This window comes from Pterocles gutturalis, unplaced genomic scaffold (assembly GCF_000699245.1).
Source record: "Pterocles gutturalis isolate BGI_N339 unplaced genomic scaffold, ASM69924v1 scaffold9057, whole genome shotgun sequence".
NCBI lineage: Eukaryota > Metazoa > Chordata > Aves > Pterocliformes > Pteroclidae > Pterocles > Pterocles gutturalis.
In genome coordinates, this window is record NW_010115266.1 from 16669 (window position 1) to 40743 (window position 24075).

The 24075-nt window shown below is 36.6% G+C and overlaps 1 protein-coding gene across 1 annotated transcript in view; it reads left to right on the plus strand.

Annotated features, from left to right (window-relative positions):
• TRRAP (transformation/transcription domain-associated protein) overlaps nt 1–24075 on the plus strand; it is a gene marked incomplete at its 3' end in the record, with an annotated part of 43696 nt that overhangs the window by 16232 nt on the left and 3389 nt on the right. Inside the window, exons 18-42 of the mRNA XM_010075121.1 lie at nt 701–866; nt 1943–2199; nt 3040–3240; nt 4867–5018; nt 6105–6304; nt 7071–7288; nt 7408–7605; nt 8279–8539; nt 9545–9706; nt 10725–10821; nt 11271–11392; nt 12842–13012; nt 13652–13720; nt 16437–16457; nt 17553–17672; nt 17990–18109; nt 18472–18636; nt 19045–19226; nt 19493–19691; nt 20079–20207; nt 20835–21101; nt 21643–21849; nt 22724–22882; nt 22967–23101; nt 23306–23416. Coding sequence (XP_010073423.1) covers nt 701–866; nt 1943–2199; nt 3040–3240; nt 4867–5018; nt 6105–6304; nt 7071–7288; nt 7408–7605; nt 8279–8539; nt 9545–9706; nt 10725–10821; nt 11271–11392; nt 12842–13012; nt 13652–13720; nt 16437–16457; nt 17553–17672; nt 17990–18109; nt 18472–18636; nt 19045–19226; nt 19493–19691; nt 20079–20207; nt 20835–21101; nt 21643–21849; nt 22724–22882; nt 22967–23101; nt 23306–23416 — 4089 coding nt within the window. The remainder of the gene's footprint in view (nt 1–700; nt 867–1942; nt 2200–3039; nt 3241–4866; nt 5019–6104; nt 6305–7070; nt 7289–7407; nt 7606–8278; nt 8540–9544; nt 9707–10724; nt 10822–11270; nt 11393–12841; nt 13013–13651; nt 13721–16436; nt 16458–17552; nt 17673–17989; nt 18110–18471; nt 18637–19044; nt 19227–19492; nt 19692–20078; nt 20208–20834; nt 21102–21642; nt 21850–22723; nt 22883–22966; nt 23102–23305; nt 23417–24075) is intronic.

The window sequence follows — 24075 nt, forward strand, 5'->3', positions numbered from 1 at the left end:
GATGACATGGGCCTTGGATAGACAATTTAATTGAATGATGAAGGCTCTTTGCAGCATTTGCGTAGCAATGTAGAAAGCTTGTAGATGTTAATAAAATCCAGAATTGTGTCACTGTCTATGATCTGTGAGAATCCTAGTATTTATGAACTGTTTTTAGTGATTCCTGCAAACTGTTAATGTCCTCTGCTCTAAAAAGCTACCAGTTCTGTAACTGCTTTTTTTTTTACTTGTAAAAGTTTGCTTTCAAAGTGAAATTTTAGCATTCACAAAAATTAAGAATTAGTGATGAAGTTAGATGAGAAGTAAACTAATGTTGAGAAACGTCTTGTCATTCTGACACTTCTGATTTCTGCTACACATCCTGGGTTCTGTGGAGCAGATATTTTTCATTGTGCCAGATTTGCAGAAGGTTTTTTGTTTTAATATAGTTACTACTTGGAGTAGCAAGCAGACTTGATCCTTTGGCTAATATGAAAGCAGGTTTTAATTAATTAAAGAATGTTCTGTGTTCTTGATACTGTTCAAATACAGATTTACTTTTTAACAATTCTTCAACAGTGGAATAAAGTTAGGATGGCATCAGAGTACTTGGAATAGCTGATGGTTTTTGATCTGAAAAACTTTTCGCATGCTAAACTCTTGTGCAGTATTATGGTGATAAAATTGATATTTAATCTTCAGGCTTTATTTTTTTTTATAGCCACATTTGCACAAGATTGTGAACAGCTCTATGGAACTTGCACAGACTGCCAAAGAGCCCTATAACTACTTCCTGCTGCTCAGAGCGCTGTTCAGATCTATCGGAGGAGGCAGTCATGATCTGTTATATCAGGAATTCTTGCCGCTGTTACCAAACTTACTGCAAGGTAGAATAATACCTTCTTTCCCCACCCCAGTTTCTGATCTTTTTATGTAAATGGTAGTAATACGGTTGTGTTATGTAATTAAAAACCCAGAACTAAAGCCCTAACCCTGATAAATAGCTTCTGATTTTGAGCTTAGTAGTTGATTAAATATCTTGAATGTGGCGTATTTTCATTTACTGTCAGCTGCTTCAGGCTCCAGATTTTTGGCTGCTTCACAATTTCTGCTGCCTACTTTTTTGCTTTCCGTTGTGGGGCTGTTGGGGTTTTTTTTGTTTGTTTCTTCCATTCATTTTTTGCAATGGGTAACTTTGTTAGCATAAAGGGAGCGTTGAGGGATAAGAGTAGTAGGAGAAGCAGTGCTGCCCGCCATCACTGGCTTTATGGGAAGAACGTAACAGAGAAGCTCTGGTTGTTCTGCAGTTGAGGGCATGGTGTGTACTGGCAAGTGGATGATAAACATAAATGCGAGTAGTGTCAGCTGTCAAAAATAAGTTGGATATAAGAGTCAGTTTGATTAACTGAGCATTTGTGCTTGCAAGGACTGTGTTCCAGAGATACTGAGGATGAGCAAGAAAATGTGGAGAACTACTTAAACCTAAGGACAAGCTAACTGGAACAATTCCAGGAATGTGAAATCCTGTGGTTCCCATCTGCAGCTGTAGGGGCAATTTTTATTGTAATTAGCAAATATGTATGTTATCTATAAATCATTCTGTAAAATACATGTCAGTGTAGAAGTGGACGGCTGAGATTTGAGTCAAATTATCTTTTTCTGGTTTTCATCTGCTGTATTAAAATACTACTTTATTGAGTTTAATATTAAATTTTAGAATATATGTAGATATTCTTTTTTTTGTGTATGCATGTACCTACAAAAGCATTAACTGCATAAAATCCTTAGATGTAAGTTATAATTATAAATGGTATTTTGTTTTGTAAATACGTTATTTACAGAGATACATGCTTTACAGAATTTGAGAATGTCGGGTTATTCTGTATTTAGGAAATGGAATTTTTAACAGTAAACTGTGGACTGTCTTTTTCCTTTGGGTGTATAACTTTTCAATGATTTTCAGGACTTAATATGTTGCAAAGTGGCCTTCATAAACAACACATGAAAGACTTGTTTGTAGAGCTCTGCCTCACTGTGCCAGTTCGTTTGAGCTCATTACTGCCTTATCTGCCAATGCTGATGGATCCTTTGGTGTCAGCTCTCAATGGATCTCAGACGCTGGTTAGCCAAGGCTTAAGGACTCTGGAGTTGTGCGTGGATAACTTGCAGCCAGATTTCCTGTATGATCACATTCAGCCGGTTCGAGCTGAGCTAATGCAGGTAAACGTGTTGTTTCCTGTTAGACCACAAGAGGTCATTGATTTGCTAAATATTATTAGAAATTTGTGTGAACCTTTGGTTATAAAAACTTAAGAAGTCTGTCATGAGAAAAGTTGGTGTTGTGCTGTTAAATCAAAAGCTCTGAAAAATTTACAAGTGAATCAGTTATTTCTTCTGTACCCCCTATTAAGGGGTTAAAGTGAAGACTTGTGACTCAATAGCAAGAATATGACTACATTTAAGATGAGTTGGTACAGAAAATCATTAATATTTGTTAATGTTTTAAAAACAAAACAAGAAAAGCTAATTGCCTTCAGCACATCATGGTTGACAGCTATATGAAGTCTTATATATACAGTGAAGATGATGTGGCTGAAATTCAGAACAATGGTTTAAATGTGACCCCCTAATACAGTGCTTGTGTATAGTTCATCCTTTAAATATAGTATTTACTTTATTTGCTTTTTGTATTTCAAAACTAGCTCTTTGAGATTAATTAACTTCAGCCTTAACTGGCCTGCTATTTTTTTTTTTTAAATTGATAATATTGTTTTTGTACTATTAGCCGTAAACATGAAATTACATTTCAGTCCAGCAAAGATCTTGTAGCTGATCACTTTAATCTAAAACTGCACTTAGGACAGCCTTGTTACAAAGCACTTGGATGGTTGTGAATTGCAACTGCTTTTATTCAATCTAGGTAAGTATTCTCTAAGTTATGCAGGATCAATTGCCCAGATACAAGAATGTTTTCACTTTTGACATTTTTTTTCACATTATAACTTGAAAAATTTTGAAGTGAGACTGATCTGACCACGTCACATTTAAAATTACCTACAGGCTTTGTGGCGTACGCTGCGCAATCCTGCAGATAGCATTTCTCACGTGGCTTATCGGGTACTTGGTAAATTTGGTGGAAGTAACAGGAAGATGTTAAAGGAATCACAGAAACTACAATATGTAGTCACAGAAATCCAAGGACCCAGTATTACAATTGAATTTTCAGACTGTAAAGCATCCATTCAGCTCCCAATGGAAAAGGTAAGCCCTTAAGTTGCTTTCTGTGCTGGTGTCATGGTTTGGGCCCAGCTGGCAAAGCAGCACCACACAGTTGCTTGCTAACTTCTCCCACCTGCCCCTTCCTGGTGGGATAGGGAGGAGAAATGGGGGAAAAAACCAGATAAAACCTCATGGGTTGAGACAAGGATAGGGAAGGATCACTCACCAGTTATGGTCATGGGCAAAACAGGCTTGCTTTGGGAAAGGAAACTAACTTGTTACCAATCAAATCAGAGTAGGATAATAAGAAACAAAATCAGATCTTAAAAAAAACCTCTCATGCATAACTGATTTTTTTTTATATCCCTCCAGATAGAGAAAGATTTCTAATTAATTTATATTGTAATGAAGAAAGAGAATCTAAACCCACTTATGTTTTCTTTTATTTGTTTATTTTTGTTTCAAGTAATTTTTGAGTTGCCAGACTTGGCAGGTAAAGTACAAAAAGTTGTTTCAGAAGAGCTTTTTTTATTTTTTTACTATGTAGTGACCCGTTGAGAGCCTCCATATGAGGCAGGTAAACTTACACTAGCTTCTTGCTTCATTTGGACATGCAAAATTAGCAGAAGCTTGCCGGCCTGTTCTTTCTTTATTTTCCCTTTAAACTGTTTATGTGTCACCCCCAAAATAATAGATTTAAAGATGCTGTTTTGCTTTTACAAAGTGATGGGATAAGAAGCTAAACTGGCCAAGTAAATGCTTTCTCTGCATTTTTTGCCCTTTCCTAACTTTTGGTGTGCCGCTTAGATTAGGAGCGGAAATCTACTCTAAAAACTCCGTGTTTTCTTTTTGAAGTGTACTGAAATTTATTGTAGAAGTTCCTTAGTGGTGATTATTCTAATGACACCAATGATTTGGTTTTGTTGTCTCTAGATTGGGTGTAGTACTTCTTATAGTTGCAGAACCACTTTATACTTGCCAAGTGGCTTTCATCTGACAATCTCAGTGTATCACAAATGCTAAATTCTCAGTAGTTACAGCAATCTAATCTGTGCCTGTATCTTGGGATCTGAGAGTGAAGCTAGATTCTGAGTTAATTTGGCCTGTGGAGTTTTCATACGTTAGCTTTTCGATTACATTTTCATAAGTGGGTATGATCTGAATGTAGTAAACAGTTTTCTTTATAAGGCAGCTGTCTCTCTTTGGCTCCATATATAGCCAACAGGCTTAAAAATAGCTTGTAAAAATGGTTCTTAAAATGCAGATAGCTTTACTGATTTCTTCTCTCTCCTGAAACTGATGAGTTGAATATACTGGAATTGCTGACGTTTTCGTGTTTAATTCAAACCAAGTTTTCCAAAGTATTCACACATGTAACATGTTGGTTAACAATATGGAATGATCTTCAAATGCTTTCTGACTGTGGAAGTAAGTGTATCTGCCATGAAACTTCACGTTTCTAAAAGCACAGCAAATACCATAATAGTTTCAAGTCTGCTCTCTCAGAGCTCTGTGCTCTGCATTTCTTATCCTAGGCAGTCCAAATTGTACATACTTTTAAAGTTGCTTTTAATATGTATTAAAGATACTATTCCCTTGATTAATCCCCTTATTGTAAATATTGAGAACAAGAAGTGTTTGGTTACCATCTATCTTTTTTCATTATAGGCGATTGAGACTGCTCTGGACTGTTTGAAGAGTGCTAACACAGAACCGTATTATCGCAGGCAAGCGTGGGAAGTGATCAAGTGTTTCTTAGTAGCTATGATGAGCCTGGATGATAATAAACATGCATTATACCAACTTCTTGCACATCCCAAGTATGACAATTCTTTAAACATAAATGTGTATGTAAAATTTATAGTGTCTTTAGAACAACCTAATTTAGAGACAACGGTTAGTCTAGGCAATGTATTCTTCATGGGATTTTTACTTAGCTGGTTTATTGTGCTTCCTTTTAAATCAATGCAGGACTTTACAGTAAGAGGAATTTTGTCAGCATGTGATTGAATGCCAATGGCTTGTTAATGTCTCATACTTTAATTTTTTTCCCCTAATCACAGTCCAATGTATAATGTTACATATGATCAGGCATTTTTTTTTAAAATGAATGGTGATTTAATGTATCTAATATTGGAATATTCTGGGGCTTAATTGCATTTTAAAGTTTAATTTAGATTGTGATATTTTCTATATACATCTAACTTTTTACTCAAGTGAAAGATGCGAAATTCAGTTTCATTTAGTGACCAAACTATGGCATAGTCCCACACGTAACCTATGTTTGTCTTAGTGTGGGGGCGTTTTATTGAATTTTTTTTATGTCTTTTACAATTTTAGTCATTGATACTTAATGAGTTTATTGCTTTTAGACAACTTTGACATCTTTGCCTACAAAGTCTGTGCTGACTTCAACTCTTGCAGTGTAGTAAATGTAGCTAAAGAGTATAGTAGCTTTTGTAATTTGGACTTGTTAGACTTGACATAAATATAGCGTTGCAATGAACAGGTTTTGTTGGGCAATGATTTGATAAATAATGTTTAAATCTTTCAAGATTAAAATTAAATGTCATTTTAAAAAAGGGGAAAATGTCAAAATGTTGAAAATGACATTCTGTAATTGAGTTGCTGTGATGCCTATATACCTGTTATTTGTAATACATGTGGCTTCTTCTGAACCACTGGTGTTAAGTGTTTCTGATGAAATTGAGCTGTCCATCATGTTGGAGACCAGTGGTTGACAAAATTAATGCGGACTGAGTGAACTGGTCTAGCTCAATCAAAATGAGGGGAAAATGGGAGGCAGATATTGAGAGCAAACTTTAAATCAAGTACTTGACAATGCTCATGATTGAGCTGCCAGCGCTGCAGTTTAGGATTATAATGAACTTGATTTTGTCTTTCAGCTTTACTGAGAAGTCCATACCCAGTGTGATTATTTCGCATCGCTACAAAGCTCAGGATACTCCAGCCCGTAAAACATTTGAACAGGCATTGACAGGGGCATTCATGTCAGCAGTCATCAAAGATCTGAGACCCAGTGCTCTGCCGTTTGTAGCCAGCTTGATCCGCCATTACACAATGGTGGCGGTCGCTCAGCAGTGTGGTAAGAGGAACAGAGATCGTGTGGACTGTCGTGACAGTCGCGGAGAAATTTATACTTTTTTAATAGTAATTTGTTTTAAGAAAGTGATGATATTGCAGTTGCTTCTGGGTAGATATGTTGGTTTTTGTTTGATGGCTGAATGACGTTTTGGTTCTTTTGAGCAGTGAAAAATTATTAAGCAAGTTTTTAAAAAAACAATCAGTCACCTAATAATACTTTCAAAATGCTACAGCCGATGAAATAATTACAGTCTGGAACAGTTTATATTTCCAGAGCATTTTTGTAACTTGATATATACAGTTATTTTTGTGGATGGTTTTTAATTGGGTTGTTTCCACTTGTGGTTTTGAAGGACCACCAGAGGAACTAAGTTAGAGCACTGAAGTGTCTTTTATCTAGTGAAGACAACTTTGGAATTGGACAGTATGACAAGTAATTTGAGAAAAGCATGCTATAAACATATCACTCTTCATTGTCACACTAATGTAACTTGAATTTTTATGATTCTTCATTTTAATTAAATCTTCTTACAGTGCATAGTCTAGTGCCTAGAAGAAAATATTCAAGTAGATGTAATCTTTTTTTCTTGTAAGAGTGAAGAATGCCTTACAATCCATTTGTATGCAAATAGACACAGTGCTTACCGGTTTTGCCATCATCTAGTCAGAGGAGTAGTAAAATCTAATTGAAAGACTATTCATATTGAAATATCCATTGTTTTATCTTTTTTTTTCCTCTCTCTTTTCTTCCCCAATACAAATTTCAGGTCCTTTTTTGCTGCAGTGCTATCAGGTTGGAAGCCAGCCCAGCACAGCCATGTTTCATAGTGAAGAGAATGGGTCGAAAGGCATGGATCCCTTGGTGCTTATTGATGCCATAGCAATCTGCATGGCGTATGAGGAGAAGGAACTCTGCAAAATAGGAGAAGTGGCACTGGCAGTGATATTTGATGTTGCAAGCATTATCTTGGGTTCAAAGGAAAGGGTAATATGTGTATATATATTTTTAATGTATTTAAATGATCTAGATGTAATTTTGCTTCTAAAATTTTGGAGGCTACCCGTGAGCTGAAAAAGCAAACTGACGCATTTCTTTGTTTCCAGGCTTGTCAGCTTCCCTTATTTTCGTACATTGTGGAGCGTTTATGTGCTTGCTGTTACGAACAAGCTTGGTATGCTAAACTGGGAGGTGTTGTGTCAATTAAATTTCTTATGGAACGACTGCCACTGATTTGGGTCCTTCAGAACCAGCAGACTTTCTTGAAGGCACTTCTCTTTGTTATGATGGATCTAACTGGAGAGGTATTTAATGAATGAACTACATCAAATAGTAGGGGAGAAACAAACTTTTGGTGTTAAATTCACACAGATTGAACTCTTGCTAATCTTGATTTTGCTTAACTTCAGAACATGTCATATCTGAGATAGTTAAGAGTGAATTCTAGTCATTTTAACTTAAACCAAGACCTGAAGTTAGGATGAGGTCTGTTTTTTTCCCCATAACTTTGCCAAAGTTGTTGGAATTACACTTCTTTCAGGGTAGAAATGTGCAGGTCGCATTCAGATCAGGGAAAGAACACTAGATTCACTGTCACTTGCATGAAAAACACTGGCTTTTCTTCTTTCTGTGTTCAGTCTGAAAGGTGTTCATCTTATCAAAAAGTGGTATGTAGTTATAGATACCGAGAGAATCAGATGCTTGGCCTTTTCTCAGTTGTGAATCGTATGGTGACAGCATTGCTAAGGGTTCCAGCGCTTGACTTTGTTTATAAAATTGTGTTGCATTGCAGCTCACAGTTTTGGAATGATGGGTGGGAAGCCTAGTTGGATATGAGTTCTGTTTAAGCTTTATATGCTGTTAGCTGTTTGCAGAGTATTCATCAAAACTGAATACTAAGTTCTTTGACAAGTAGTGTGTAGATTTGTGATCTGTGTTTTTGTACTTATTAAATAAAAATAATCTGTGATATTTTAGGTTTCCAATGGAGCAGTTGCTATGGCAAAGACCACATTGGAGCAGCTTTTGATTAGATGTGCAACTCCTTTAAAAGATGAAGAAAAAACAGAAGAAATCCTAGCAGCACAGGAAAAGTCTTTCCATCATGTCACACATGACCTCGTTCGAGAAGTAACCTCTCCAAACTCTACTGTGAGGAAGCAGGCCATGCATTCCTTGCAGGTGCTCGCACAGGTCACTGGAAAAAGTGTCACGGTGATTATGGAGCCACATAAAGAGGTAAGCAGAAATAATTAGTGAAAGTCCAAGCAAGTTTAAAGTTGTTTACCAGTTTGGAATTGCAAAATGCTTTCCTGAGTACATTTTCCGACATGAGTGAATTAAGTTCTTAGTACTATGATAGCATATGTTTGTCGTGTGCTAGGTTTCATTGTCCTGAAATACCCTGTGGTTGGAGTACTGTAGAGATTCACACAAGCTGTGCCATTCTACTTAGCTGGTATTTATGGTGTCTTCAGGTTGATTTACTTCCTGAAATTATGGGCTGCCAACTGATTATTGCCTACCACCAATCAGATATAGGCTAGGCCAGGTAGATATTGCATTTTGAACTTCAGTTTTGTGTTATTCTCTAAAAATGAGGCATATTTCTATGCCTTTCCCTGTCCAGAAAGAGACTATGAAGATCAAAGCTGGTTGAAATAACTTTTTGCTAGATACTCTGTAAAGCTAATAGCATTCATTCTCTTGGAAGACAAGTATTAACATACATAAGCCCTAAGGGCCACCACAACACGTGAGACTACAGATGTCGTTATTGTAGTTTGGGAACATACAGAGAAGCCCCCTGATCGATATCTTAGGTGTTTATGGAGGAGAGTGAGAACTTGCTGTAATGGAAAAAACATACACGAATGTTTTTGTTTTTCTGATGTTTTAGGAGCTTAAAGTATTCTTGTTTCTTGCCTTGAATATTTTAAATGCTCAAGTCTATGAATTTTTTTGTTGTTTATAATGTTATGTGAAGTTACTAAATATCAGATCTGCTCAGGAGAATATGTAGTAGTTGCAGATACTGAGTTGTTTCTCTAACTGACTGTAAATTAAATTAGTTCAAAGAAATACTTTTCTACTTGCTGAGTGATTTTTTAGAGGTACCTATGGAGCCACAGTAGCAGGTGGATAGAAACATGCCGCCACGACTGCTGATGTCGCCTTAGTGGCTAGGTCTGCAGGGTCATTTGAATAGGATGCTAATTCAGTAATCCAAAACACATTGTGCAGGTTCTCCAAGACATGGTTCCTCCTAAAAAGCATTTACTTAGGCATCAACCTGCAAATGCCCAGATTGGCCTGATGGAGGGAAATACATTTTGCACAACCCTGCAGCCCCGACTGTTTACGATGGATCTAAATGTTGTAGAACACAAGGTTTTCTACACAGAGGTAACTTTCATTTTTATGTCCTTGTATTTGAATGTAGATACTTAAGTAGTGATGGTGTTAGAACTTTCATTGTTAAAAATACATATTTTCTCTGTACTTTTTAAACTTTCACTGAAGTGTAAGAATTTATCTTTTGAAACGTGAACTGAGGTGTGCCTTCACTGACGATGTAACAGTTCTGAGCTAAGCAGAATATTCTAATGTGTGTGAAATACATTAAATGAACGTTGGTGTTATACTCCTAGTCTAGTGGCCCTAACTTCCATATTTAGCTCTTATTTTATGCACAGGATACCTATTAATTAAATTCTTGTACTGTCAAAACATAAATATTGCTTGTTAAGGTTTTTGAGTCCCTAACAGTTTGAGTAAAATCAGATATAAAACTAGTGTGTATAACAAGTGCATTCTTGGATATAGGTGCAACCTGGACGTTGTTAATTTGCATAGCTTTGTTTCAGCCTGTTCAGTGTTTTCTAACAAAAAAACATATATGTGCATCGAAAATTCTTGTCTGCAAAGAGGAGAGCTCTGTAGGAAAGAATCATGCCTGTGGGCAGTGACCTATGACCATTAGAATTACTGAAGACATTTTCAGCACTTTTTTTCCGTATTAATCTTATTCTTCTCTTTTACTCCTTTTCTCAATATTTTCAGTACTATTACTGCCATTCAGGAGGCAACCTTTTCTGTGGACCTATTCTTTTATCATATTAGCAGCCTGTTTGCAAATAGACCAGCTAACTATCGGCCAACAAAATGCAAAATGACTTTTGCCTGCCTTTTTTCTGGTGGCCATGCTAATGAACTCTCTTGCTTCTGGCTAACCCCTGCTTTTCATAGGAACTTGCACCCTAATTTTGAGTAGAATTTTTGCCTGTTGTTGAAGTTTGGAGGTTGATTAGCGTGTTTGCATAAAGTTGTCTCTTTGAGGTAACAAGACTCAAAAGATAACTGATAATACTGTTTCAAATGTGATTCACAATGCTATGCTAAAATGATTGTTTATTTTTCCTAGTTACTGAATTTGTGTGAGGCTGAGGATGCTGCCTTAATGAAACTACCTTGCTACAAAAGTCTTCCATCACTTGTACCTCTTCGGATTGCAGCCTTAAGTAAGTAAAAATTCCTAACCAAAATTTGATGTAGATAAGTGTCCTTGTGAGCAATGGGCTCACAAGTCTTCTTCCCAAGATCAGCAGAAAGCTTGAATGCTTGAAGACTGATGACTGCTCTCTAGAGGTCATAGTTTAATGGAGAATAATGGGAGAGCATTGCCACTTTCTTAATGACCAGAATTTAGTTTCTGCAATGAACCCAAAATATTGTTAGACTAATTAAGTTATATAGCATTAGGAAAACTTTAGAACACTGTTAACAGTATTTGCATTCTTTTACTACTTTAGGATGCCTGTTGCTTTTGGCAAAGCATGCTATGCTTTAGCTGTCCGTAATTTAAGATGAAATAAAAGAAACTTAAAGAGAAGAAATGTAGAATTAGGCTTTTTCCATCCTTTTTGAAACTGAGTTAACAAAGAGAACAAATTTACTTTGATATTTGCAGATGCTCTAGCTGCCTGCAATTACTTGCCTCAGTCAAGAGAGAAAATCATTGCTGCACTTTTCAAGGCACTTAATTCAACAAATAATGAACTGCAGGAGGCAGGAGAAGCATGCATGAGAAAGGTTAGTGTATTAAAACAATGTTGCTTTTGAGGCCATTGTTCTCTCTGCTTTACTTCCTTGTTTGAAACTTCTTGGGAAAGTGCTCTACAGGAAATAATGGCTGCTCTGTTAAGTCTCTGTTAGTGACACCAGTATATTTAAGTTTCTGTCAGATGTTGGGTTTTTTGGGAGTTTGAACTTAACCATAAAAATATCTTCTGGTTGAAATTAAGCATTATATGCTCTTGGACAAGGGCCATGGTAGTCTTTCTATCTGTCCGCTCTTTCAGTCTTTGTTTGCCTGGTCTTTGTAAATGTATCTTCTTTTCTAAATAAACAGTGTCAGTCCTTCCCTGCAGTTTCACAACTGTGCATGCCTGGTTTTATTGTAAAAGCTTTTCTCATGTTTCTTCTTTGTTCCTAAAAGAAGTGGTAGACACACCATAGTTAGTTTTGGAAAAGTAAGCAATACAACAATTTTAGACTCTGCTTGACGGTATGGCAGTTACCTTAAGGAACACGACTGTGGCTGTACTGCTTAAGGTCAGAATTAATGTCCTTACATGGTGCTACACTACCCTGTCTGTTCTGGGGATGCTAGGTCATAGTGTAGAAAACCTGGAAGGATAGGGAAAAGTATACTCTGTCATTGTGATTTGTTGCCCAGTAGATATGCCTATTCCTGATTCAGCAAGATGTTAATATCATTCTTCTAAACATAGAGAATGCTAATAAAAATATTTATAGCCTTTCTGTATTGATGTGTAGATTGGCTGCTGTGTAGCTGGGAATGTAACTATAGTAATACTGAGGGTTTACATTTGTTGAGGCCATTGACTGATGAGAGGTCAGATGTTGTCTTTTCCCATCACTCTGGTCGTGAAAGAGAATGTGCTTGTTGTTTATGGCTTGCTGAGAGGTAAGAGGGAGTAGATAAGGGTTGTTCTGACTTATGGATTTGGTATGATTTTCTGATCGTTTTTTCTTGTGATGAAATCATGCCCACAGGATGTTTGGTTGTGAAAGGAACTACTCTCTCTGGCTGCTTGCAGACAGGTTCTCTTGACCTTTTACATTACTCAGGATGCATGCACATTGTAACACAGATTTGATCTGTTGCCCTCAGCAAGATTCACAGGCAATTCTTAATAAAGCAGTGTCTATGTATTTTGTCCATAGCCATGTATTTAATTTGTAGGTATGGCAGTTTTTTAATCCATCTGTAATTAAGGTCTCATATTTGATTATTTTATAGAATATCCTGCTGTGTGTAAGAAACACTTAAGTGCTTCCCAAATCCATCTTGTCACTATATATATTTCCAGCAATAAATATTGTTTGAGCTGTTGCATTCTGAAAGTACAAAATAAAAGAAGAAAAATCAAGTCAGCAAAATTTATTTTAAGAAAGATGCTTGCAGAAAGGTCACCCCCCTTTCCATCTGTGTCTTAATCCTGTACTCTCTTGCAGTTCTTGGAAGGAGCTACCATAGAAGTTGATCAAATTCATACACACATGAGACCGTTGCTTATGATGTTGGGAGACTATCGAAGTCTGACACTGAATGTCGTGAATCGCCTGACATCTGTCACTAGACTTTTTCCAAACTCCTTTAATGATAAATTCTGTGATCAGATGATGGTAAGCCCAGCTGAGTTTTCTTCAGCTCTTCCAGAGGTAGTTTTCTTTTAGCTAATATTTGTATTGTTGAAAAGTCAAAGAACAATTTGGTAGTGACACAGTGTATTTATTGGAAGTAAAAGGTTTTTGTTTCACAATTAATAGAACAAAAAAATCTTTAAACATTTTGAGTTAATTTCTAAGGAGCTACTAAACCAGGTGCCAGGTTGGATGAGGCTTTGAGCAACCTGATCTAGTGGAAGATGCCCCTGCCTATGGCACAGGGGTTGGAACTCAATGATCTTTAAAGTCCCTTCCAACTCAAACCATTCTGTCGTAGAATCATAGGCTTTCTGGGCTGCAGCTACACATTAGTGGGTTGTTAAGCTGCTTCTCTTCAGGGCAGCTCTCAATCCATTCTCCTCCCAGCCAGTGTTTGTGCTTGGGGTTGCTCCGACCCTGGTGCAGGACCTTGCACTTGGCCATGTTGAACCTCATTAGGTTTGCACGGGCCCACCTCTCAAGCCTTTCAAGGTTCCAACTTGATTATGATTCTTCTATGATTTTGTGATCCTCCTTTTCTTATAGCATATGCTGTCGCTTGCTAAAATGGAACAGTATAATTAGAAGAATAATAAACTAATTATCCTCTCCTTCTAGCAACACCTGCGTAAATGGATGGAAGTTGTAGTTATTACACACAAAGGTGGACAACGGAGTGATGGAAATGTAAGTTAATGAATGCTTTTCTGTGGGAAGACAATAAATAGTATGAATGTTTTGGAGTTACAGAATTCATTCAGTTTTAAATGTTGCCATAACTGATTACATACTGGTTTTTTACAAGCTAATGAAATTATATGTATATTGAATATTTGTTACAAATCTTAGTAAGAAGAGCTTCTTATCTGCTGACAACGGTTACTTTAAAGCCTGTTCTTTACAGGTTGGTGTGGGAACAGCTCATTGATTTTTATTCTTTTTCCTCAGGATTTTCTGCTTAGAAATCTGTTCTTTATTGGAATGGCTGATGAGCACAGCAGTATAATCCCTCTTTTTTCACTAATGTGTTTGATGTTCATAGCATAGTATTTTGAAAATTACACAGAATAATAACATAATGTCAGTTCATTTTGAATGTAATTTCTGAAAAACAAGTCCAGTATTTAGATTCTTTCTCCCACCCAAACTAATGACCTCAGTGTTGAACTATGGGAAGCTGAGCAGTTTTCTTATAAATGGAAAATTGCGCAACGTAACAACAGCACTCTGCTCTTAGCAATATGGCACTGAAGGGATTTCCCGCTTCAGTGGTGTTTCCTGTAGGTTACCAGAAGTCCCAGTGTTCTATTAAGATTTTGTTAATAACTTACATTAAGTGTTGAAATTTATTGTTGCAACTAGGAAAAAACTGGGAGCAATTTTATTAATTTCTTTGTTTTCCCAATTAGAATGAAATTAGATTGGCTTTTTATTTCCCTTTTAAATGTGGAAATGGCTTAATGGCTTTTTATTGCTTTTTCCTGTCATTGCAAAGAGGGCTTTAAAATCTGAATTTAGTCATTGCTTTGTATTTGACCTAGATGTTCTCTAATAAGGTAGAATTTGTTTCTTATGTTTAAACTTTAAAACCATACGTTTTTCAGTTACACGTGTTTTGTTCAGGTCAGAGTAATTCTAAGGCCTTCATATGCTTCTTTTGGGATTCACTTTTCCTCAAATGTAATTACAGATGTCTTGCAGATTGTTTCATAGCAAGAGTCTTTCAAACCACAATGTGGCACCTCTGGAACAGTTTTTTGTTGTCCCTAAATCACATTTAATTGTTAATTCTTCTGCTTTTAATGTCTTCTGTTGATGTTTTCTATGTAGTTGTGTCTTTAGTCTCCTACACCTGTAATTTTTTTAGTGTTGGTTTAAAACCTGTTATGTTGAGGGGGAGGTGCACAGCAGGCACTCGAAAAGGAATCTATTGTCACATCTTGAGAGAGGAGGGAAGTCTGTGGAAACATTTTCAAATAGAATTGTATGACTGCAAAGTTGATCGAAATATTACCTTTCTCCCCCCCACTTGTTACTTTAAAGTTTCCTTAAAAATAAAAGCTCTAGGAAACTGAAGGAGGGCACAGGCAGTGTGGTCTATGTACGGTTGCTCTGGCAGTCTGTGTTCTGACGTCCATACGTACAGTGCGCTGTTGCTGTGCCTTCTCAATGTGGAAAAACTGGGATGGTGAAACTGGTGGTCACAGTGACTGTAGCTGGCCTTTCACTTACTTGGATTTCTTCTCGACCATAAGGAGATTCAAAAATCTGAGCTATTCACTTAAAAGCAATGTTGGGGAGTGCTTTTGAAATAGGTTTTGTCATTCAGACTGAGTGAGTGGCTAGATGTAGGAGATGGTAAACACACAGTGGAGAATGGGATTGGTCAGGAAAGCCTTATGTTTGCTAGCTGAAACGGTACAGAGCACTGTTACAATAATTTTTGACCTGAAGAGTTCTCATCTTCTTGCAACAGCACATTATGAAGGTGCCATTTGGTGGTGATGCTGGTGTGGTCATACAGTTCTCCAGCGTAGTGCAGGTAGTGGCTAGTCAGCAAGGCTTCTTAATGAAACAGTCCAAAAGTCTATGGAATGAGTTTTCATATGTAAATGGCAATTCTAAATAAACTAAAAACTTCAGACATCTCAGTTAAAAATGTTGCATAATAATTAACAACTATTGTTAAGATCCACATTGATGCCAAATAACTAAGCTCTTAGTTCACTTAAGTAATTTTATGACAGTCCTACTGTGTTCCTGAACTGACTCGCCTGTTTAGATAAATGAACAAATTATATTATATTATATTATGTAGTGATTAAGATCTAATTCATTGTCCCAATGAGCAAAATCTTTGATTTAGCTCCCTTCTTCCTCTCTTCTCTGCCTTCCCAAGGAAAGATATGTTTTTTGAGGTCATGTCCAGTAGTTGAAAAAAAAGTTTTGAATAGATGGTTGCCTCTGACTGTGTCTCTTATGAACAGTGGCACCGCAGTGGAAATTCTGCATTACAGCCTATGAGAAGGACTTTATAGCTTGGTGGTTCAAGTATTGAAAGTGGTTTCATAATTGATTGCTGGATAAATTTGTCTTTGAAGATGTTAAAATGTTGTTTCCCCTGATTTAATCATCTCTTTGTTCAGTAACAAATATTTGAGAAGCTATGTCTAAACAATGTGCAAGCAGGAAAAAGGGTGCTTTTCATCCTAATTCTTAGGAGAACAAGTCCGAGCATGGGAGATGCTCATTGTCTCCATTCTTTCCGCTTGAGATGAGAAAATAACCCTGCCGAAGTCAGTTTCTGACTGCAACCTGAAGAATAGCATGTACTGATTTGTTCATTTATTTGATGTTTTTGTGGGCTTTTTCTTTTCACGCTGTGAATTCTGTTTTGGTTCAGCCTGCCACGGAAGGGGTAGAGGTGAGAAACTCAGTGGAGGCACCAGGAAGTTCTTTGTTGTTGTGGTTCTTTTTGTTTGTTTTTATTTTTTTTTCTTTCCTTTAAACTGTGATTTGTTAGTTTTATTGTTGTGTCTTGGGCAGAGTGCATTGTGCCTTTGAGTGCAGTGCTGTGAATTGTCTTCTGTTCGTCTGTGGCAGAGCTGTTTTGATACCATTGCTGTTGAGGATGTTAAGCATGTTTGTACTAGGAAGAAGAGGATTTTTCCTTTCTGTGAAGGCATAAGTGCTTTCAAAAAATTTTGTATGTGTTCTCAGTCCTGCACTTCAAACCATGAGAGCAGTCTTGTGGGGGTCTGTCTAGGCAGATCATGTTAAAGGAGTGGGGCCCAATACTTGGTGTTTTAATTCAGTTGAGGAATGCACTGCACTTGATAATACTGTTTTGCACAGGAGAAATTGGTTTTAGAGGGATGATGAGGGTGGATGTTTCGTTTTGTTTCTTCCTTTCCCTTTTCTTACTGAAGAAGATCCACACCCTGCTTAACTGACATATAGTCCCCATTTCAATTACACAGTGAAAGAAAACCACTAAATTATTTTGGAATTCAGAAAGATTTAATATCTAATGGGAGAACAGAGCTGACTTTTCTTTGAAGTAACTAGCTGTTTGCAAGATATACTGAACAGTGCTGTGAGAAAGCTGTCTGTCTTTTTCTTCATATTGAGTCTGGGGTTGGGGGGTACAAATGAGAACTTGTATGGGAAGGTCTGGCTTTTTGATGCGGGAGCCACTTGGTGTAGTGCAGTGAGCACTCCGTAAGTCCCCCATCACCGTTATTGTTACACAGTGTTTAGCTCTTAACTGTGAAACACCACTGTACTGACAAAGAAATTTAAATTAAGCCATGATATTACAAGGGGGAGAAGGGCAGACTTCCACAAGGGCAGTTTTCTCCATGTATCAGGGTAAGTAGATGCTGTATATGTTAACCCTTTGCATTTGGTTGCTGGCCATCCTAATATAGAGGGGAAAAAAAAAAGGTAGGGTGTATGGTACTGTTTTTATATGTTTAGCTGGTAATATAGATTTAATCATGTTTCTTTTTACCTGTAGGAAATGAAGATCTGTTCAGCAATTATAAATTTATTCCATCTGATCCCAGCTGCTCCTCAGACTTTGGTTAAACCTCTGTTGGAAGTTGTTATGAAAACAGAACGAGCAATGTTAATTGAGGTAAAAGTAGAAGTTAACATTGCTGATGTTTTTGCTTTATAGTATTCTTAAACATTAGTATATAATAATTATAATATTTTAAACATGGTGTGGGGACATAAATAAATATGCTTTTCAAGTCTTTTTAGGAGGTGTTTGAGAATCTTAGACTCTCAAAAGTGAAGTTTTGAAATTGTCAATAAATTCTCATCATAGAAGTTCTGAACATTTTGTATCTGTGTGAATGCCAAGTCAAATGTATTTTTCTGAGTGCTAGTAAATTAGTAGAAAATACTCTGTTCTCTGCATTTTTAATTTAAGCTTTATGAATCTCTCAGGCTGGCAGTCCATTCAGGGAACCACTGATAAAATTTTTGACACGTCATCCATCCCAGACTGTGGAGCTGTTCATGATGGAAGCCACTCTGAATGATCCACAGTGGAGCAGAATGTTTATGGTAAGCTGTGTGGGGAGGGGAGCAGGAAGAAGCCCTCATCTTCACAAATCTCATGAACTACAAGTTTTTCGTCTTTTCTATTTTTTTTTTTCCCTGTATGACCTTGTAGCCCTTAATCATGGTCTTACCCTGACTGTAGGGTGCCTATTCTCCGTTTTGTATTTGTTTGCCCCAAGATGTTGATTTTATATCTTTCCAGATCATGTAGGATTATTACTGAAGTTGTAGAGGTTGTTTTTATATATGTGAAAAAATAACCTCTGCAAGTATAGTGAGGAATATAAAAGCTACAGGATGATATAACCTTTTGGTATTTTTGCTTTGAAAGGTTGTTATTAAAATTATTTCGTTCCCTTCTTCAGAGTTTCTTAAAACATAAAGATGCCAAGCCTCTACGAGATGTACTGGCAGCTAATCCGAACCGATTTATCACTCTGCTGTTACCTGTTGGTACCCAAGCAGCTGTTAGACCTGGTTCTCCAAGTACTACTACAATGCGTCTCGATCTTCAGTTTCAGGCTATCAAGGTATTCGTTTGTTCTTGTTTGTCTCTGCGCTAGATAGTTAAAATCTCTTTAGCCACAGGCCTGTTACATACAGGCTTTCAAGTGTGTGTGTATGTATTACACCTTGTAGAAAAACACTTGTAAAAATGTAAAGTGTTTTGTAGTCAGAGTTACTCTAAGAAGGGAAAAGAGACTCAAATGACCTATACTTTTTAAAAATCAAGTGGGATACAAGAAGAAAACATGACAACTGAAACTTTTTTTTGAAAAAAATGAAATTCTTTTAAAAATTGCTCTAAACTAATTTTTATTAGACTCTTGGAATATTTTAGAACCTTTGGTTGACCTTGAAGTGCTTTTATATTACTATTTCTACAGACAGATCTGTTGTATGTTGACTGTGCATTTGTCTCTTTTTGCTCTTGACAGATCATAAGTATTATTGTTAAGAATGATGAATGTTGGTTAGCAAATCAACATTCCTTGGTGAATCAACTGAAGCGTGTATGGGTGAGTGAAGCTTTTCAGGAGAGACATCGTAAGGAGAATATGGCTGCGACAAATTGGAAAGAACCTAAGCTATTAGCATATTGCTTACTGAATTACTGCAAGTATGTAAAAACATTTATTTCCTATAGCTTGTGTACATTTTTTTTTAAATTTTGAAAATACTGTAAAGGTATACAGGAGTACTAAAAAGAGTTTGCAGTTACTGAAGAGAAAGTTTAATATATTTCATAATACTGCCATTAGCTCTAAACCCGTGCTGGTACTGCCTGCTGTTGGCTCTCTGCTCATTTAAAACCAAGATTAGTTTCTTTGCCAGCTTGGCTGGGTAGTTTTTCACAGAAGCTTTTTATTTTATGTGTTTTTACAGAAGGAATTATGGTGATATAGAGTTGCTCTTCCAGTTGCTTCGGGCTTTTACGGGTCGATTTCTCTGCAATATGACTTTCTTAAAGGAATACATGGAAGAAGAGATCCCCAAAAACTACAGTATACCCCAAAAACGAGCTTTGTTTTTCCGGTTTGTAGACTTCAATGACCCAAACTTTGGAGATGAGCTCAAAGCCAAGGTAACTAAAGCAATTAAATCAAAGAAGCCTGGTATTTAGGTTTAATTTTCTTCTTGGGAACTAGGGCAACAAAACTCACTTACTTAAATGTCAATGAGTTTGATAATTGGCAGAGCCATTTAGGTGAAAATATCATACCTGAAGAAGAGCAATAATAAACAGAGACAGCAATTCATCTTGCTTTCAATGCAGACTGCTTTGGTTTACACTTTCGAAGAATCTTTGCCCTTAGAGGGGGGGAGAGAGGGGAAAAAATCTGTATATCTTTCTTAAGGATTTATTTATAGCTTATTTTTGTAATGCAGTGAGTGTGTCTAACGTGCAGGTTTGAATGTGAAATTACTTGAATGTTGGCTGCCATAACTGGTTTTTGTTTATATTCTGTAGGTGCTGCAACATATCCTGAATCCTGCTTTCTTGTACAGTTTTGAAAAGGGAGACGGTGAACAGCTGCTGGGACCCCCAAACCCAGAAGGAGATAATCCAGAAAGCATCACTAGCGTTTTTATAACAAAGGTAACAACCCCTGTTAACATTAAAGTGTTAAAAATTAAAGCAAAAGGTTGTTACTCTCATTTGGCTTTTCAGTCCTGACTTGAATTAGTTGTGCTATTTCTAAATACTGTGATCAGTTATATCAGAGCACATCGTAACTTTAAACTATTGTGACATCCATCAGTCATCAGTAGGATTGGACTACAGTTTTTGGTTTATGATATATCTTTGACTTCAATGTCTGTCTTTGAGATTACAGCCATATAAGGCCCATTTCTAGTCTTTTTCGTAAGCAAAGCTTACCATGACTGGACATGGATGTCTTTGTAATTTGGTTTAATTGAACCATATAGCAGTTATAAAATAGATGTTGTTGAAGATGAGGGTTTTTTGTTTTATTTTTTTTAATAGGTTAGCACTTTGGAAGTTCCTATATGTGCTCATTATTTAAAAGTTCTCAACTCAGGAGGTTGTTTTGTGGGTATTAAACTGAATTAAAAATGCGGTTGTAGTTATTAGTCTTCCTAAAAGCGACTCAAGAAGAAAAAACCTAGGACTCTGCTTTTATAGATAATAAAGTTGAGGTTTTTTGTGTTGTTATGTTTTTTCTCACCTTCCTCCTCTCCTCTTTGGTCATCCTGGGACTAGGTACTTGATCCGGAAAAACAGGCTGATATGCTGGATTCTCTCAGGATATATCTCTTGCAGTTTGCCACACTGCTGGTTGAGCACGCTCCACATCACATTCATGACAATAACAAAAACCGGAACAGCAAACTGCGACGCCTAATGACGTTTGCTTGGCCTTGCCTCTTGTCCAAGGCATGTGTGGACCCAGCATGCAAATACAGCGGACATTTGCTCTTGGCACACATCATTGCGAAGTTTGCCATACATAAGAAGATAGTTCTGCAGGTATTGATTGTGGGGTTGTATTCATACATTTAGGGGATACTGATTAGTTGTATAGCGTACTTTATTTTATTTTAAAATGCAGAGTAGAGGGTGCACAGTAGTTTTTGATACTTAGTATACAAGTAACAGGAAAGTTCATCTGCAACAAACAAATACAGAAGCAGCAAGCCAAATATTAATACAAGTTTGTTTGGGGATTGGAGAGTACAGAAAGAAGCCTGAAGATAAGTGAAAACAGAGAGGGGAAATGTGACAATGAAAAGTCCTTTTGGTTGAATTAATAATTGGTAATATTTCTTTATTTAAGAGACAGATATTTCAGTTGAGACAGAATATGGGGAACAAAGAGAAACTTCAATTTGAACAGCGGAGAGGGAGAAAAAGGGAACGTAAGGGAGGAAGTATCATCATATATTTAACAAATTGTAGGAAAAAGTAGTGGTTTTTAGAAAAATGTATGTTGTAGTTTCTCTTTCTTTATAAATGCTTTATTTTTGTAAATATGTGTAAGATTGATGTTGATGAGAAACTTGCTGTTTAGGTTTTTCACAGTCTTCTAAAAGCTCATGCGATGGAGGCCCGAGCTATTGTCAGGCAAGCGATGGCTATTCTGACTCCAGCTGTGCCTGCTCGAATGGAGGATGGACATCAAATGCTGACTCACTGGACACGAAAAATCATTGTGGAAGAGGGTCATACGGTTCCCCAACTAGTACATATTTTGCACTTGATAGTACAACATTTCAAGGTACTTCTAACAATTATTCTGGTAGTCACTGTATCTCGGCTTTCAAGGGGGTAAACTGGAGTCTGATTAGAAAAGAACATAATCTGATTTATATGGTTTAGCTTCGGGAGGCATCAGCTGTCTGCAAAGATATTTATTTAAAACTGAAAACAACTGTTAAATAGCAAACCACTTATTAAGCTTTATCATGATTGAAATTAGAACACAAATGCTAGGTCAAAGTCTGCAAGATTCATTCATTGCATGCGCGTTAGCAGCACTCTTTAACAAGGCTGTGAAGGTTCTTTAAGAGTTGTTTAAAAAAAGTGCAGAACCGTATTCTTTTCCATTCTCCAGTAATCGTTGTTTGTTTGACTTTCTATATTCTGTGGGGTTAACTAAGTAACTTTTATCTCCAGGTAATGTATGTTGTGAAACATTAGACAAGTGAGAGAATGCTGCAGAATGTCAATATATGATGCGTGTTAAAATGTGATCCAAAGTGACAGCTAGCTAATATGTGTTTAAGTCAGTTTTCAGGATTGGATTCCTCAAAGTTTTTTGAAAAAATACCTGGGTTCAGATGTGAGTTGTAGCTCTCTAAGAGGATTGGCAAAAAAATTGAATGATTGGTCCTTGAGAAAAATCACGTAGCTTCAAAAGAACGTCTTCATTTGGGTACATGAAATCAGTAGTCGCTACTGAAAATTGTAGCCAAAATCTTATTTTCAAAGAACCAGTTACTTTTCTGAATTGCAAAATTTGAACTTGGTACAGATTTATCAAATTCTGGGATTAAAGACTGTTCTACCATTTTGCTTTATTTTAACTCTGTAGGATTTGTGTAGAATTTTATTGGTTAATGGCTAACATGACTGTGAAACCATCTTTTCAGGTTTATTATCCAGTGAGACATCACTTGGTTCAGCATATGGTTAGTGCCATGCAGAGACTGGGCTTCACTCCCAGTGTTACGATAGAGCAAAGAAAATTAGCTGTGGATCTTGCTGAAGTAGTTATTAAATGGGAATTGCAAAGAATTAAAGACCAGCAGGTAGGAAGTCTAAATAAACTGGTAAAGATTGAACTGTTACACAGTTAAATGCTTTTTTTAACATGCACATTGCTGGTATTTCAGCCAGATTCAGATATGGATTCAGGTGCAAGTGGAGACGGAGCAAGTTCTGCCTCATCTGCTGTTAAAAGAGGATTGTCTGTGGATTCTGGCCAAGAAGTAAAACGATTCAGGACAGCTACAGGAGCAATAAGTGCTGTAAGAAAAAAAAATGGGTTTTGTTCAGAGACTCTGAAACGATAACCTGCACTGACTAAGCAATTTAGTCTAATTGTTTTTTCCACATAACTCAGAACTCCTTGAATTGATGGTTATAATTTCAGAAAATATTTTAAATCTGTTTAGCTTGTTGTTGTCCTTCTTGAATGTTGTTTATGGTTTTTCTGTTTTGTATACATGCAGGTATTTGGACGTAGCCAGTCCTTGCCAGGGGCTGATGCACTTCTTTCCAAGCCGATTGACAAGCAGCATACAGATACAGTCGTGAATTTCTTGATTAGAATTGCTTGCCAGGTAGTATGTTTATCCTGATATGCAAATACCAATATGTCATTAATAGCCAAAACCATAAACCCTTCTTTTCATAAGGGTCCTATTATGCTTGGGTTATTTTAGTATTTGTATATTTTCTTTTCCTGAAAGGTTAGAAACTTTAATGTGAAATTATACAAAAAGTAAAATGTTTTTGGTATAAGGAGGAAAGAAAATGATTTTGAGAACCAGTTTCTGCATGTTTTTCATTCCACAAATGATGGATATTATTCATGAGAGTTATGCTTTAGCTTTATTGTTGGCATTTGTATATTTATAGCTTGATGCAGGGAGCGTGCGCTTTGTAATTAAAACTTTAAATGGGAACGGTTGCAATCCAGATTTTGGAATTGAAAGTGTCTCCATTTTGCAGTGCTGTTGATCATGTTTAGCGTCATGTTTGTTCTTTACTTTCTCTTTTCAAGCAAGTATTATACCAGGATTGACATGATTGAAAATAAATATGACTAGTAGAATTTGGTTGGAGCTGGGCAAAGATTTCAAAAAGTTTCCATAAACGTTTTTTCTTACTTGATTTGTATATTTGCCTGATGCTGCACAAAGTATGCTTGTTCTAGTGCCTAGATTTAACGGCAAGAATATTTTACCCAAAACCTGAAGAATATTTAGAGAATTTAATA